The sequence below is a fragment of the Esox lucius genome, chromosome 24 (genome assembly GCF_011004845.1).
Source record: "Esox lucius isolate fEsoLuc1 chromosome 24, fEsoLuc1.pri, whole genome shotgun sequence".
Taxonomy (NCBI): Eukaryota; Metazoa; Chordata; class Actinopteri; order Esociformes; family Esocidae; genus Esox; species Esox lucius.
The window spans coordinates 14628096-14643780 of NC_047592.1; the positions used below are offsets into that span (position 1 = coordinate 14628096).

Below are 15685 nucleotides of genomic sequence, written 5' to 3' on the forward strand. Positions count from 1 at the left end.
CACGAAGCTCCCGTTCCACCACATCCCAAAGATGCTCTATTGGGTTGAGATCTGGTGACTATTGGGGCCATTTCAGTACAGTGAACTCATTGTCATGTTCAAGAAACCAATTTGAAATTATTCAAGCTTTGTGACATGGTGCATTATCCTGCTGGAAGTAGCCATCAGAGGATGGGTACATGGTGGTCATAAAGTGATGGACATGGTCAGAAACAATGCTCAGGTAGGCCGTGGCATTTAAACGATGCCCAATTGGCATTAAGGGGCCTAAAGTGTGCCAAGAAAACATCCCCCACACCATTACACCACCGCCACCAGCCTGCACAGTGGTACCAAGGCATGATGGATCCATGTTCTCATTCTGTTTACGTCAAATTCTGACTCTACCATCTGAATGTCTCAACAGAAATCAAGACTCATCAGACCAGGCAACATTCTTCCAGTCTTCAACTGTCCAATTTTGGTGAGCTTGTGCAAATTCTAGCCTCTTTTTCCTATTTGTAGTGGAGATGAGTGGTACTCGGTGGGGTCTTCTGCTGTTGTAGCCCATCCACCTCTAGGTTGTGCGTGTTGTGGCTTCACAAATGCTTTGCTGCATACCTCGGTTGTAACAAGTGGTTATTTCAGTCAAAGTTGCTCTTCTATCAGCTTGAATCAGTCTGCCCATTCTCCTCTGACCTCTAGCATCAACAAGGCATTTTTGCCCACAGGACTGCCGCATACTGGAAGTTTTTCACTTTTCACACCATTCTTTGTAAACCCTAGAAATGGTTATGCGTGAAAATCCCAGTAACTGAGCAGATTGTGAAATACTCAGACCGGCCCGTCTGGCACCAACAACCATGCCACGCTCAAAATTGCTTAAATCACCTTTCTTTCCCATTCTGACATTCAGTTTGGAGTTCAGGAGATTGTCTTGACCAGGACACCCCTAAATGCATTGAAGCAACTGCCATGTGACTAGTTGATTAGATAATTGCATTAATGAGAAATGAACAGGCGTTCCTAATAATCCTTTAGGTGAGTGTAATAACTTGTCTGTTGGATTGGACAGGCCACACTGGCCATTTTTCCTGCTTCTAACACATCTTTGAGAACAGAATGTTCACTTACTGCCTAATACATCCCACCCACTGACAGGTGCCATGATAATGAGATTATCAGTTTTATTCACTTCACCTGTCATTGTCATAATGTTATGGCTGATCAGTGTATAACAAGTGCCCTGTGGCTCCACCTTCTGGACAGTTAACATATTGCAAGAATCACATCAATACTGTTACTCCAATGGTCTCTGAGCCATCAAGAGAGACAATAGAGTAATTTATGAAGCAACCAGTTGAATCATTTTCTTATTCAATCTATGCTTTGAAGTGAATCCCAACAGCCAGAAATGTAGAATACTTGTATTTAATCTTGCAATGGTTATCATGATTTAGTTTCTGCCCTAATGTAACTCCCTCAATAGTGCTACTCCAAATTCCACCCTTTGTTTTCGACCCTCACGGCACCACATGAATGCAAACCCCTCCATTAACTCCATCTTAAGCCTTACTAGGGTTTTTCCTAGGAAAGAGTCCATGGTGGGAGACAGGTGTTATCTACAATCCTCCAATATGCAGCACCTCCAACTCCACACGACAGGACAGAGTCATGTACCCAGTTCTCAGCCATTGGAGGGCAACTTGAGGTAATGTTCAGTCTGGCCTAAGAATCACACGCACAAGACAACCATTAAAAAACTTGCTTGACCTGTAAAACATAAAATGTTGTGTTTTTAACCCTGGGAAATAAGCTGTTTTGCAGGTATTTATCAGATGGCTAAGTCCGGGTGAGATGACAGACTGACGAGGTGTTATTGAAGTGCCTGTTACACAAAACATGAGATAGTGGCATCATGCTATTTCACCTATCCAAACTGTTTGAAAACAAGAAAACGATCCACACTGATTTAGGGAAATAGGCACCCTATCTGTATCTAAATGCAGACTATGGTCAATCCTGTCTAATAATGCACTGTCTGAAATGCAGGATATGCTAAGTCCTATCTAATAATGCACTCTCTGAAATGAAGAGTTTGTAAATCTTAACTGATATCAGCATTTGCCTGTATTTGAAACTGAGATGTCCATATGGACATGGGTTGTTGGTAAATCGACCAGTAGACCAGGACCTGTGCTCCTCCCGCACCAATAAAGCTGACCAGGACCTGTGCTCCTCCTGCACCAATAAAGTAGACCAGGACCTGTGCTTCTCCTGCACCAATAAAGTAGACCAGGACCTGTGCTCCTCCCGCACCAATAAAGTAGACCAGGACCTGTGCTCCTCCCGCACCAATAAAGTAGACCAGGAACTGTGCTCCTCCCCGCACCAATAAAGTAGACCAGGACCTGTGCTCCTCCCGCACCAATAAAGTAGACCAGGACCTGTACTCCTCCCGCACCAATAAAGTAGACCAGGACCTGTGCTCCTCCCAGCACCAATAAAGTAGACCAGGACCTGTGCTCCTCCCGCACCAATAAAGTAGACCAGGACCTGTGCTCCTCCCCGCACCAATAAAGTAGACCAGGACCTGTGCTCCTCCCGCACCAATAAAGTAGACCAGGACCTGTGCTCCTCCCGCACCAATAAAGTAGACCAGGACCTGTGCTCCTCCCGCACCAATAAAGTAGACCAGGACCTGTGCTCCTCCCGCACCAATAAAGTAGACCAGGAACTGTGCTCCTCCCGCACCAATAAAGTAGACCAGGACCTGTGCTCCTCCCGCACCAATAAAGTAGACCAGGACCTGTGCTCCTCCCGCACCAATAAAGTAGACCAGGAACTGTGCTCCTCCCAGCACCAATAAAGCTTCAGCAAGCAGACACAGGGCCACCAACCCCAGACAGAAGCATGACCAATCTCACTGTAGTATAAATGAAAATCACCGGGAATCTTGTCTGTTTGGAAATCACCTTACAAATATTTTGTCCATGGTTCTATTTCAATGATTCTGTTGCTGGCCTGTGTTTTATTTGAAAGTCTGTCATATTAAAGAATCTTCCAAGGTCAGGATATTTTTCCAAGGGACCTATTATTTTTCTCCAGTCACTCAGAAGTTTAAAAAATAAATCACTTAGTTAATAAAAATACTTTATTGGTTAGGCAAATGCAATATTTTAATACAGTGCTTTTGAGTTGTAATGTCTTTGCATTGCAGCATGATAACACAAACACATGAGTCAAATGTCAAAGGTCAATGTAACCAAATGAACTTGAGAAAACCTATTTGGTCAGGAGATAACTACTGTCATGTGGTAGTCAGTGATCTTTCTTCGAGATGGGCTCGCTCAAAGCCTTCCTGAAGACAAAAGAATAAAAAAAAATCTTAACACACAATGGCATCCAGAGGCATGTAACCAAGTTTAGTCCTAATATTAACATGCATGGTGCAGAGGCAAACTGTACTCGTCTCTGCTCAACAACACGCAAGATCTACAGCAGCAATAACGTAAGAGCAGGAAAGTGACCGTATGCTCGACAGGTAGTTGAATAGAAATAATTCTTTACACTGACGGCGTGCTACTGCAGCTCCTACATACAGATCCATCTGACCGGGTGGCCGTGGAAGCCATTCACAGCATACAATCCTGACAAGCCGGGTCAGGGCTTCAGGACCACCAGGAATTTAGGACCAGCTGCCGACCCCTGGAAAGAAAACAGTGGCTTAGAGGGGAAGAGAAGGGAAAACTAAGCATGGGGAAAGTTGGTCCATCCAATCAAACCTGAACATTTACTAGCAACTAGTCCCTGGAAGATTCCCAAAACATTGATTACCCACATATCTAGGGAATTGCACAAGTATTAACTACTTACTGCACTATATTCAAGTCAAATCACCCCACATGAAACGATTCCATTGCTGCAGTACAAAAATAAGGGGCAGTGATGTAACATTCCAATAGTTCCACGTTTGTTTTTACATCAACATCAGTTTACCGATTCTGCAAAATCTATATGCCAATACCTTAAGCAGAACTCCACTTCCGTACATCCAGCTCAAAGTGGCCTAAAAGAGGAAGATGAGAAATAAGATGGGGACGAGTTGGACAGACTAAGAACCTCAAGACACTAAATGTTGGAAGTGTCCTCAAAACAGGACGTGAAGTACACACAATCCATTCTCAGTCTATAAAGCATGAATCTGTAAAGATTAACATTACCTCCTACATCTTCGTTGTAGGACATGACACCCCGGCTTACTTACCTAGGCACAGCAGTCTCCTACACTGTCCCCACAACACCTATCAGCAGATCATGGGTCTAACGACCTACAAAAAGCAGAGGGGCTAAGAACAGCAGGGCTCACTTGTGTACTTCAGGAGGACATGGTAAAATAAGCCAAAACATCACTTTGTATTATTTACAAGCACGATAGAGGACATTATAGTCAAGGTATAGCATGTGGTGGTTGAGAGATGGGATTTGTGTCATTAAGCAATTAGGCCTAAGCGCTTTCAGAGATCGGCAGATTACATTTGCCTCCGCAAAGTTGAAAAGGGAGTTCAATTTCACCACTACGTTGAGTATCTTTACATTGGAAAGCGTGTTTTCAGGAGAAGGGACCGAAATGCTATGAATTAAATGTAGAGTCAGCGAAATGACGTTGCAAGAACAGCGCTGCAGATAGAGCGATAAACAAGACCTCACGAAAGATATCTGCAGATTTACTTCACGCTTAAGGTGGTACGCCAAAAGGGCAGAATATTAGCCACACGAACCAACGCTGCCAGTCATTACAGAAGGGGACATGCCAAGTGGTTTACCTAGTGCGTCTACATCATATCGCTGACTCCAACTGGAAGTTAAAGTGCTCGGGGTATGCAGTCTTCCCTGATTGAAAGGAGTATTGTCATTAAGATGCTAAAACGAGGAAAGATGGGAAAGTTCAAGTGACGATATAGTTCAAATCTGTTTATTAAAAAGCTCTGAAAATCAAATTGTCATCTGTAAAGAAAATAAAATCATACATAAACGCAGCTTTGGGGTATCTAGGCTATATTTACGTGTAAATCGGCAAAGGAACTTCATACAAAATGTCTGACAAGTTAAATCACTATGCTAACAGTTGCTTCGCAAAACTTGTACATATCGGAAAGTATAACCCACACCCAAGATAGAGACCAATTAAAGTCATGTTACGCTAACACGTTGTTGGACTGATTATGTAAATTGTGTGGTTTATTCCTCAAACTGTAGCTAGATACAACTCTAAGTATCTCAAAGACATCTCCAGAATCTTTAACATTCATGTTTACCAAAATTACATCAATTGTTCTTTAATATAGAAATACTCCCTTCATTAAGGTCACAGTATGACAAAGGTTTTTAAATCAACATGACGCTATGAAGGAACATTTTTTACTTAAGGTACAACGCCTATATGGAGCCTTCACAGATCCCAAAATAGACTAACACCTCAAATACAGCAACCCCTATGCCCCAAACAGTCAATGAACCTCTAACAATAAAATCAAGCAGAACAAAAAAAAGATAAAACAATTCAATAAAGAGGACGAAACCGAATACATAAAAGCGTTTTTTTTGTGTGTTTTTGTTTTACGGAGTGCCCGCAAGCAATACAGAATCTTCCAGTAAGTCGCAGGGGAACGCAACGCAATCCGCCACAGACGAAGGGGGGGTATAGCGCCACGTGCATCAGGAGACGACGACGATCTTGTCGGATAATTTAAACCTGGAAAGAGAGCAAACCACACAAGTCAAAGCGCATTTTACTCATGGAGGATCGCGCTGAGGTTCAGTCAAAACGTCCAGCATTCTTTAAAAGGCATAACACCATTGGACATTCAGGTGGAGGCAGATTAAGAGCCAGACTAAAGAGATGGTGACTACAGTGCATTTGGAGCTTTTCTAGACTGGCATTTTAAGCGAGACACTGAGCGTCAACGTGAGGGGAAGCCTTTTCCTTTTTCCAATGGGGCTAGATATGGAGTGTACTTGTGTAGTGTGATGCAGCCTGTCTCATACCTCACCTTGATCCAACCACCAATGTGTCTTCAGTAAGTGTAGCGGGCAGGGGGCGGAGGAGGAACCCTATCTGCGTAGGGGTCCCTGGTCCGGGGTAGGTTGTACATCGCAGGCCGGGACACCGGAGAGAGCCGGGAGCGCTCGTACGAGTAGCCATTCCCCGCAGGGGCAACGGGGGGAGGTGGTCTTCTGAGGGGACTCCGGTCACGGGGGTAGTAAGAGGACGGAGGGGGTATGGGGCGGCGCTCGTACGAATTTAGGGTGGTGGCTGCAAGGCGCTCCCGGACCATGACTGAAGGGGGCGGCGGAGGGGGTATGGTGCCGACCCGCCTGTCATCTCCATAACCCGGGATGGCGCCATAAGGGGCAGGGCGAGCTCTGTACTTCTCATAGTAATCCACCACGCCATAGCCTTCCCTCTCGCGATCGTAAGGGCGCTCGGGGGCATAAGGGTTTCGCCTAGGGGGAGGTGGCGGTGGAGGGGGGCCAGGGAACCCTCCAGGCATGCGCCCTCTGTAATGGGGTGGCTCCCTGTCCCCTGGGAAGCCACGGGGTGGGGGCCAGTAACCACCCCGATCGGGTGGGGGAGGCGGACCGTAATCATCTTCCTCCCCCCTGGGGCGACTCTTTGATATCTGAACATGAATCCGTTTGCCTGCAGACGAAAACCACGGTTAACAGTAAGACCGTGACACGCAGTCACAGTCCATTTTTACTCACAGGCCGCCCCGAAAAATAGGCTCTTTGGTTTTTCTTACCTTGGAAGTCGGTGTTGTCCAACCCTTTGATGGCATCCTTTGCCTCGTCCGAGTTGGACATGTGAACGAAGGCGAAGTTCTTGACAATGGCGCATTCTGTGACTGTTCCGTACTCCTCAAACAGCGCACGCAACTCATCGTCATTGCCTTTCTCCACATTGGCCACATGAAGTTTCACCGGACCCTGGTTTTTCCCCCTGCTCGGCTCCACATTGATTGGCCTCCCGTGTAGCTTGAAAAGGTGCAGGCTGCGGATGGCTTTTGTGGCGGACTTGCGGTCGTCCATGTGGACGAAGGCATAGTTTTTGAACTTTGCACATTCTGTCACAGTGCCATGCTGAGTAAACAGTGCCTCGATCTCATCTTTTTCCACCTCATTAGGGAGGTTTCCAATAAAGATCTTCACCATTTTTATATCAATAAGCCTGGGTGAGAAAGGAATGTGAACATACCAGTTAGGCTGCATGTATGGAAATGTGATTGTGACAGTAGACCACAGACTGCACAGGAAAATAAAATGATTTGGTTAGTTATCAAGATTAGCTAACTAGGTAGCTTTTTGCCAACGTCTAGTCGAAGTGTGTGCGACCAATAACTATGGAATTTCACATAGCAATTCTACGGAGTCCAACTAATACTATGAAGCTGTAGTAAGGTGCACAATAATTCATGTGAAACGAAAGTTTACTGGTTTCCCCGTTGTTCGACCGCACGGGCCCATTTCATACTCACCTCCACTTCTCGTCTTTTTAAAACTCATTGAATTCGAAAAGCATAGAGCCGGGGTCCCGCGAGTGGGGGGGTGCGTATTCGAACAAGAAACAACGAGGAAATGGTCGTGGTTGTATTTTGCGGAAGTGTTCGGAGGAGAGTACGGCTTCAGCAAACAAAAACGGCGCGACTCTCCCAGGGAAGCCTATTAAGCTAGGTACACTACAACTGTATTTTTTAGAAATGACTAACAAATGGGTCTAGTCGAAACTCTACCTCGTCGCATACAACTGGAATAAGTAGATTTATGGACAGCGGATAAGCAAGCGGTCTTACAAGCAATATTAGAAAGCGGGACGATATTGAAAGTAGGCAAGACTTCCTCTCGTGACAGCGTCAACAGGGTGGTTAGCTAACGACGTTACTTAGCTAGCTAACGTTAGTTGCTATAATAGTTCAATACAACGACTAAATAATAATGAGAAATCCATGCAATATGATTATCGAGAAATAAGTTCAGCTAGTTTGTTTTATTGAACGAGTACACGGTCACAATAACATTGGTAAGCAAACTCACCTCACGACTAGTACGACCGACCGAAACACGATGTCAGAGAAACACAGAAAACGACCTCACTTCCGTTTTCTGAACAAATGCGGCATGGGCCGCCCACTGACAGGTTTGGTGGGTGATTGGCCAAATCACAGACATATGCTCAGTTTGATTGGACAAATAAATACTTTCCGCTTTTCCATCTTCAGCTCCATCTTCACTACAAAAAACGTTGTAAGTCGTTAGGGTTTCACGTCTTATGAATAGAGGGAACTTGAATACAATGATATGACAAAGGCATTTTTTTCCACACAGTATATTTTTATCTGAACGCCTACACTTGGCTGTTTACTGCGCTTGTGCGTTTGCTTCTCCATGCCGGGCGCACTTCCTATTTTTATACTGCCACACTCCAATGCTATATGTAGTCACATCTAACGCTGCGTGAAAAATTTCGGAACTGTTTTTTTTTTCTCACCAGATGACATGCAATAAAGTCTCTTTTAGACTTCTATAGGCCCATGATGCATGACTTCCCTAGTAATACGCTATGTATTTCAAAGACAATTACTATTTACAAATTAAGTTTCTGAAAAATTGTCAGCTGTGAGAATTTCAATCCAATGCTATGATTAGGTAGCGGATGGTATAGGCTGTAATTTTCTAAACAAATACCGGATCGATACAACTGTTGGAACCAACTGGAACAGTTCGACTGGTGCAAAACATGTACATATTGCCCAACTCATAAGAAAACACTTAACTCACTCCTCTTTGAATGAACTTTGCTTGTGTTTCAAATATGTTTGATTAAACACACATCAATAACAAACAGACACAGAATCATACAGGAAAGAGAAGCAATTATATATATATTTTAAAACTACAAAAGTACAATCAAAGGGAACATGTATTGTGTATAGTGTATTATTTACCTCTGTTTCTTTTTGTTAGAAAACAATTTATATTCCCATAACCAATTTTACATCCTTTCCATGTACAGCACCTGATTTCCTTTGTGTGTATGTGTGAATAAAGTTACTGTTAGTTAATTCCTGGGCTGCTTAATTTCCCTCCAATCAAGGGTGGTATCAGCAGTGACATGCAACTTGCTATCGGGTTGAGATGTGTATTCAGAGACATTTCACTGTGCAACCATACTTCTAAAATCAGAAAGGTAGCACTGTCCCAACTTAAAGCAGATGTTTACAGCAGATCTGATTTGCTGACTAATGTACTGGTCATTGCTAACCAATGTAAATAGGAGCTCAAAAACCTCTATATTCACACACACCTAAACACTTTACAGTTTTACAGTTTATTGTGTAATGTACAACATTGGTGCATGATTCAAATAATTAGATTATTGAGTAATAATGTGTAATTTCACAGATTTTTATTTTCATTAATTGTTCACCATAATGTCATTATGATAAGTTTCTGTTAATACGATTTCTCTACAAAGTAGTAACTTTATCAAGATTTTTCATGATTATTATGATTTATATGATTACATAGGCTGTCTGTAATGCCCACTGTCATACAGCTGATTGCCCTGTCTCGGTTGGTATTCTACATCCACAGCCTCTAATTCATCTCCCCCTCACGCAGGTTAGCTAAGCTATGGCGCCGGAGGGTAGAGGCCTGTGGGTGGAGTGGTGGTATAAGCCATGGGCTGAGCGGCATGCATGTCAATCTAAATGGAGGACGGGGCGTTGGCGAATACGCGCGGGCGCCGGCGAACCTTCATTTCGCGGGCCATCTGGCACCAGGAACACAGGGTGCAGAAGGTGACCACGGCACAGTCGCTGCACATACTCCCCTACAGGTGAAGACATGACACACGCAGGTCTCAGATCATGCGAAAGGTGAACATTTGAAAATAAGCTGTTATAGTCAGGTAAATGCGTCTCGACAAAAGGCGTGTCTGGACATAGCCTATGCTTTAGCAGTAACACAAATTATCTTGGAAACTAGCAGTGGCATATACACTAGAAAATGTGTTGCGGTTTGAAGAGAACGCTAATGTGACACCTCTGTGTGTAGGAGACACTAAATTATAGATGCTGGGTTGTCAGCATTGAGTGATGTCAAGGGTGTTTGATTCTACCTGGATGCGGAATCTCTCCCTCATGGTGCTCCTGAGGGCCAAAGAGGTGGATGGGATGCAGCCAGAAAACATATCCAGCAGGCCGAGGCAGAAACATTCCCCAAAGTCCGAACTGATCTGACACAGCAGACAGCAGGGGCACCAGAATCCAAAGCAACCTGATGGAAGACACATACAGTGTAAGGGACAGGCCTAGACAAACACTTGTGCATTTGCATTTGCACACGTACTGTATACACACACCCACACACATATACTGACTAATTAAATACACTCACAGATTTGAATGTCTTCACAACAGTCACAGATACCACTGCTCCACGTAGTCTTTTGGTCTGTAGGTGACTGAAACATCCCAGGCTGGATGTTCACTACTGGCATCTGCTGTGGATATACTGCCATAACTACAGATACAGAGGACAATGGGGAGATACCATTACTACTGTAAATGGAAGACAATGATGAACAGCTTTAAGTGTAAGATATGGGGACAATTATGAACTCCCTCAATTATACACAGTGGCGTTTTTATATGTAAAAGATTGATGGGGCACAAGCCATTTCAAAATATAAGATAAATACCAGTAAAACTACAAAACTCAAAAACAATTAACGTGGCTCAACAAAACACTTTTAACAACAGAGCGGCTTGCTTCTAACAGGTGTTGTAGTACACATACTGGAGAAAGAGAGAGAGAGAGACACCTTCTTGTGTAATTGCTGTCCTTCTCGCTCACACACGTAAAATTCCCACTGTCAAGACCTAAATTAGGAATGATATCAAGCTCAGAACCAATGTGCCTACAGGACCATACGCGAACAGAAATGACCTCAACACCACTGAAGGCCACAACCAAGAGGAAAGACAACTTTTTAGGGATACAGATCCATTCTATGACAACAACCTTAATAGATAAGCATCTATATGAATCGATCCAGCACAAAAATATGACCAACGCACGGAGCAGCACCACAAAGGCAAGAAGATTAAATATACAATCACTCATCAAGGCTGAGGGCTCACTTGAAGAGAAAGGTGGCACGGCGGTTCTTCCTCTAGGAAAATGTTTAGATGATTTTGGGAATTAAGTCATGTACCTGCTGAATCAGCTGGCTTTCGATGGACAACATGACCAATGCGTTGAGTCGCGGCTGTCCCATGGTATTGCGAGTGAAGGTTTTACCCTCTTCAAGGTGGAAAAGTTCCTCTCTGACTCGGATGTCGTCATAGTTGTTGTTATGATAATTTTCAGCAGAGTGATGGTCTCAGGAAAAGCCTCCACTAGGTTGTTCTCATGGATGGATCTTAACAGAGACAGGGCTGTCTTACCAGTGTGAAGCTCAGTGTGACGATACAAAGTGGTCAGCTCAGACTTTTCCTCGTTTCCTAGAGGCCATTGTTTCACAGTCAAGCTCAGATGTAGGGAATGAGAGAACAAATGGTGGGAAGAGCGAGCTGTCAACCAGCTTGGCAGCGATTAGGTGGTCACTTTGTGAAAACCTCTGCTCCACCTGGGAGATGACTGTGTCGCAAGCCTCCTTCATCACCAGCGCTGTGTTTGTTACTCGTTGCCCTGGATCGTCTGTTCCATCGTGAACGGTGGCAGCCCATTCATCAGTTTGCTTCTGCATATTCTGGACATTTCCTTGAAACGGGTGAGCGCACTACAAATTCCAGATGCATCGATGCTCCGTTTCTGCAGAGTGTTCTATAAAACATCAACTTCTGGCAGAAGGAAGAAAAAAAATTCCAGCAGTTTCAGAAAGGCTCAGTCCTGGAGTTTTTTTGACACACTGTATGCCTCACTCATGGTGGCCTCATCCCATCCTGGTTGTAGTCGTATGTCCTCCATACACAGGAGCGGCGCAGCGCGGTTTTCCCAAACGGCATTGACAGTTCTACTTTTTAAGTTCCATTGTGCAGCGGGTGGCCTTGGAATGCGTCTCTGTGTTGCCTCAGCAAGTGCCGCAACACGTTTTGGAGCGCCAGAGAAAAAGGTGGTAAAAGCAGTTAAATCTGCAAAAAACACCTTCAAGATGCTCATCCTTGCTGAACAAAGTTGCTCCAAGGTCAGGTTCAGCTGGTGAGCATAGCAGTGAACAAACTGGGCATGTGGGTATGTCTCTTTCATTAGCGTCTGTACCCCTCGGACGTTTCCACTCATTACAGCCGCATCATCATAAGTCTGAGTGATCAGCTTTTCTCCCAGATTCAGTGGCTCCAGCACACCCTTGATGCTATTAGAGAAGCCAAGTCCAGTTTTATCTTTGACTTCCACAAACTCCAAAAACCTCTGTCACTGTATATTCAGGCAACATGTAACACAACCACCATTTGTGATTTACAGGAGACATCAGTTGTCTCATCTGCACGTATGGCAACAAATGATGTCTCGTCCACTTGCTTGGCTCTCTCCTCCCTGTACACTTCATACATATAGTCTAACAGTTCATTTTGTACAGTGCTGGATGTCCCTTTGAAGATGGGCTGAGCATCATAGTGCCTCTGAAGTCTCGAATCGCCCTCACACATAGTCTCGAAAATGCTTCTGAATATTCCAGGATTCAGGGATTCCACCGACTCGTCGTGACCCCGCAGTGCGGTTTCACATTTTCCACACAGTCCAAAATCCCTCTACAGGGGCTGGATTTATATATTGCAATGCAAACTGCAAGAAGTAACATAAACTGTGGTAAAATATTTATTTTGTGTTTGTTTTATGTTGACACTGACAGGCCTAGTTATTTTCCACTGTAGTATATTCATGTTATTCTCTCTCTGCTGAAGATGAGCAAAAACCATCACAGGAAGACTGACCTGGAGCTCTCAGCTTTGAATGCATGATACACAATACTATGATGGAGGCCTGTGGTTTGGGACTTCTCTAATGTTGTGTATTGACTTGTCTGTGCTCTCTGCAGACTCATCTAAATCTTCTCTGCAGGCACGACATTCTTGGCCTGTGGTCAGTTTCAACTTCATGGTGTGAAGAGACAGGAAAAAAACATGCACACCCCCCATATGAAGGTCTTTGTGGTCAGATGTTTCCAACCAACAACAAACAGACATGAACAGACATCCTGTCACGGCATTGTTAGCATCTTGTTTCTTCTAAAGTTGGATACCAATACAAAGTGTTTTTGTGTAATTTGAATATGGATAATTATGTTGCATATTTCCAATGGTGTGACCTTTGCACTCAAGACAAACTGCTATCTACCTATATTAATCAAGATTATGAGTAGTGTGTTTCTGAAATGGGATCCTATTGGCCTTGGTCAAAAGATGTTTATTGCTAGTGCAACTTGAGGAAAAGGTGAAATAGTGAATGCAACCAATGTCTCCACCTCCATTTTCATCGGAACCCTCAAGGTTTTTACTCAAGGTTTTCATACCACAATCTCTTGTCGCCATTATTCATCTGACAAGGGAAACCATACCTGCCAACATTTGGTTTTCAAAATCCGGGAGATTTGGGAGGGGGTGGGTGGGGGGTTAAGTATTATTTACATTGCAATATCAATGATAACACCACTTCATTTATTCATATTTATTATATTTTTTATTTGTGTGTGCCTCTTCTGCGCGATGGTGCTGCTGTGTTTTAATGTGCTGGGTAATGTCATATTTACCGCCGTGCGCTACATTAAATCAAAGCGACAAACCTTACAAAAAGCGTGGAGGTTGTCGATATGACTCGGTAAGATGCATGTAAATTGTTGCGTCCAACAATGTTGAAATTTTCAGCTATATTTAGATTTATATGCGGGAACACCGCCTTCGCCTGCCATTATTATCACTGGCTTTCGGGTCTGAACTTTTCTGAGAAGCTTGCGCAGAGATTAAGTGCGCAACTGGGTTATAGGTTGCCAGGTTGAGGTGACAAACGTGTTGAAAATTGTATGGTGTGTGGATTGTGTGAATATGCGGCTTTTCATACAAGATCTCACAACTAGTCAACATTAGACAAACATTGGTCCGATTATTTATAAAGGAGTTTGGGCCATGCAAATTACGGGAGTTTCCCGGGAGAAGTAAGAAACCGAGAGGGGCCCGGGAGATAGGGCTAAAAAACGGGACAAACTCGGGAAAAACGGTAGTGTTGGCAGGTATGAAGGAAACCAAAGAGAAAGAAATTACAAATATTTAATTGCCAATGAATCTGTGAAGTGCACACTTCTTCGGTGTTCCAGTGGCCATCGTGGGTAAATGTGCCCACCAAAGTCTGTTACATTTCCGAATTGCAATAAAAATGGCAATATGCAGACCAGCCTCTTTGAGGTTTCTGGTAGATGGTTCAGAAATTCTATTGTTGGGCAAAACCAATTTCATCAGCTGTGAAACTCAATGGTCACAATTAACAATAGATTGCCCTCTATAGTTCATTCTGAGATTATAAGTATATGTAAAAACTAATTAATACTGATACTTACACCATAAAATAAGTGGAAGTTGATACAGGCCGATCTCCTGGCAAACAGATTTGAACAGTCTGGCAGCATATGAGTTTCCATATGGGTTGCTACATCTGGAATTACATGCCCAGATAGCAAATGTGTTTCCTTATCCTGTAGGCTGTATATGGATTGCTTACTGTGATGCATTTAGGTATGGCATACATTTGGGAACATTATAATGCATCTCAAATTATTATGCTTGTTAAGCATAATTAAAAACACTTATGGATGATTTGAGGATTAAAGCCACCAAACATTTTTCCCATGACTTAAATGGGACTGGAAAATTTACCAAAACACGCATTAATGCCAAAACTACTCCATATGTTTCATCAGGTTAAATAACCAGTGTTTAATTTTATAATTTGGAGGAACAGACACTTTTCAGAGGAAATGAAGGGCAATAAAGCCCTTAAAGCAACTGAAGCTGGCGTGTGGAATGTGGTTTGGTTGGTTAACTGGTTTGATACTCTTAAAAAGCTCTATGATGCAGTGTATGTTCTGATCTATTCTAACGGATGAATGTCCTAGTATTATTTCCTGGTTTGCAATGACAGCTTTTAATTTCTTAATCTGTTCTATAGATTAAAATAATGTTATTATTTCAAAAGCGACCACAAAATCCATATTTTATTTGCTAGTTAAATTACTGGATATAAAATAATGACTATCATATGACCAAGCTATAATGATATAAACCCACTCAATGTTTATAACCATTTTCTTATTTTTATTTCTTGAAAAGTTCCATATACCTCACAGAACTGCAGACAAACGTATTTTATAACCTACCTTCTGGAGATAAAGGTGATGGCCAGGTCTACTGTATGTCGAGGACTGCTAATGATTCCTCAGTTGAGCTTAGGCTAATATATACCTGAGGTTGTCTCTGGAAACCAAATGTGTGTGGGTTTGATTGTGTGTCGACTACATGGGACAGGTTGTTGTTCAGAAGTTATTTTCTGCCATATCAGTTCAGATGTGAGATGAAAATCTGACCATCAGAACGTAAATACCTGCTTTCTTCACAAAGCAATCTTTAAAATGTTTTAAGAATGGTTCACATTT

The 15685-nt window shown here is 43.2% G+C and overlaps 2 protein-coding genes across 9 annotated transcripts; both read right to left on the bottom strand.

The window, feature by feature from the left end:
- Nucleotides 1-3118: 3118 nt before the first annotated feature.
- On the bottom strand, nt 3119-8164 carry LOC105020592 (RNA-binding protein 4.1). Of its 8 annotated transcripts, XR_004575358.1 has the most exons (8): nt 8074-8164; nt 6786-7210; nt 6033-6682; nt 4247-4310; nt 4007-4048; nt 3856-3901; nt 3550-3687; nt 3119-3340 (listed from the first exon to the last, which is right to left on the bottom strand). XR_004575358.1 is itself a non-coding variant. In XM_020043302.2 (4 exons), exons 2-3 carry the CDS (start codon nt 7192-7194, stop codon nt 6057-6059), a joined length of 1035 nt encoding a protein of 344 aa, XP_019898861.1. In that variant the 5' UTR covers nt 7195-7210; nt 8074-8164; the 3' UTR covers nt 3660-4310; nt 6033-6056. The 8 variants fall into 8 exon arrangements, 2 of the variants coding, with proteins under 2 accessions (XP_019898861.1, XP_019898862.1); XR_002196066.2 differs by lacking the exon at nt 3856-3901; XR_002196064.2 differs by having other exon boundaries at nt 4007-4310.
- Nucleotides 8165-9398: 1234 nt separating this feature from the next.
- On the bottom strand, nt 9399-14616 carry LOC109614612 (cornifelin homolog). The gene is made up of 4 exons (XM_013140356.4): nt 14594-14616; nt 10438-10563; nt 10160-10317; nt 9399-9871 (listed from the first exon to the last, which is right to left on the bottom strand). Exons 2-4 carry the CDS (start codon nt 10559-10561, stop codon nt 9746-9748), a joined length of 408 nt encoding a protein of 135 aa, XP_012995810.2. The 5' UTR covers nt 10562-10563; nt 14594-14616; the 3' UTR covers nt 9399-9745.
- Nucleotides 14617-15685: the final 1069 nt, after the last annotated feature.

What these genes read in the sequence shown, in the direction of transcription:
- LOC105020592 (XM_020043302.2), bottom strand. Translation starts at nt 7,194, where the DNA reads ATGGTGAAGATCTTTATTGGAAACCTCCCTAATGAGGTGGAAAAAGAT. An exon ending in GGACAACACCGACTTCCAAG is followed by an intron (nt 6,683 to 6,785) that starts GTAAGAAAAACC and finishes TTTCGTCTGCAG; the next exon opens with GCAAACGGATTCATGTTCAG.
- LOC109614612 (XM_013140356.4), bottom strand. Translation starts at nt 10,561, where the DNA reads ATGGCAGTATATCCACAGCAGATGCCAGTAGTGAACATCCAGCCTGGG. An exon ending in TTGTGAAGACATTCAAATCT is followed by an intron (nt 10,318 to 10,437) that starts GTGAGTGTATTT and finishes GTCTTCCATCAG; the next exon opens with GTTGCTTTGGATTCTGGTGC. An exon ending in GGGAGAGATTCCGCATCCAG is followed by an intron (nt 9,872 to 10,159) that starts GTAGAATCAAAC and finishes CTTCACCTGTAG; the next exon opens with GGGAGTATGTGCAGCGACTG.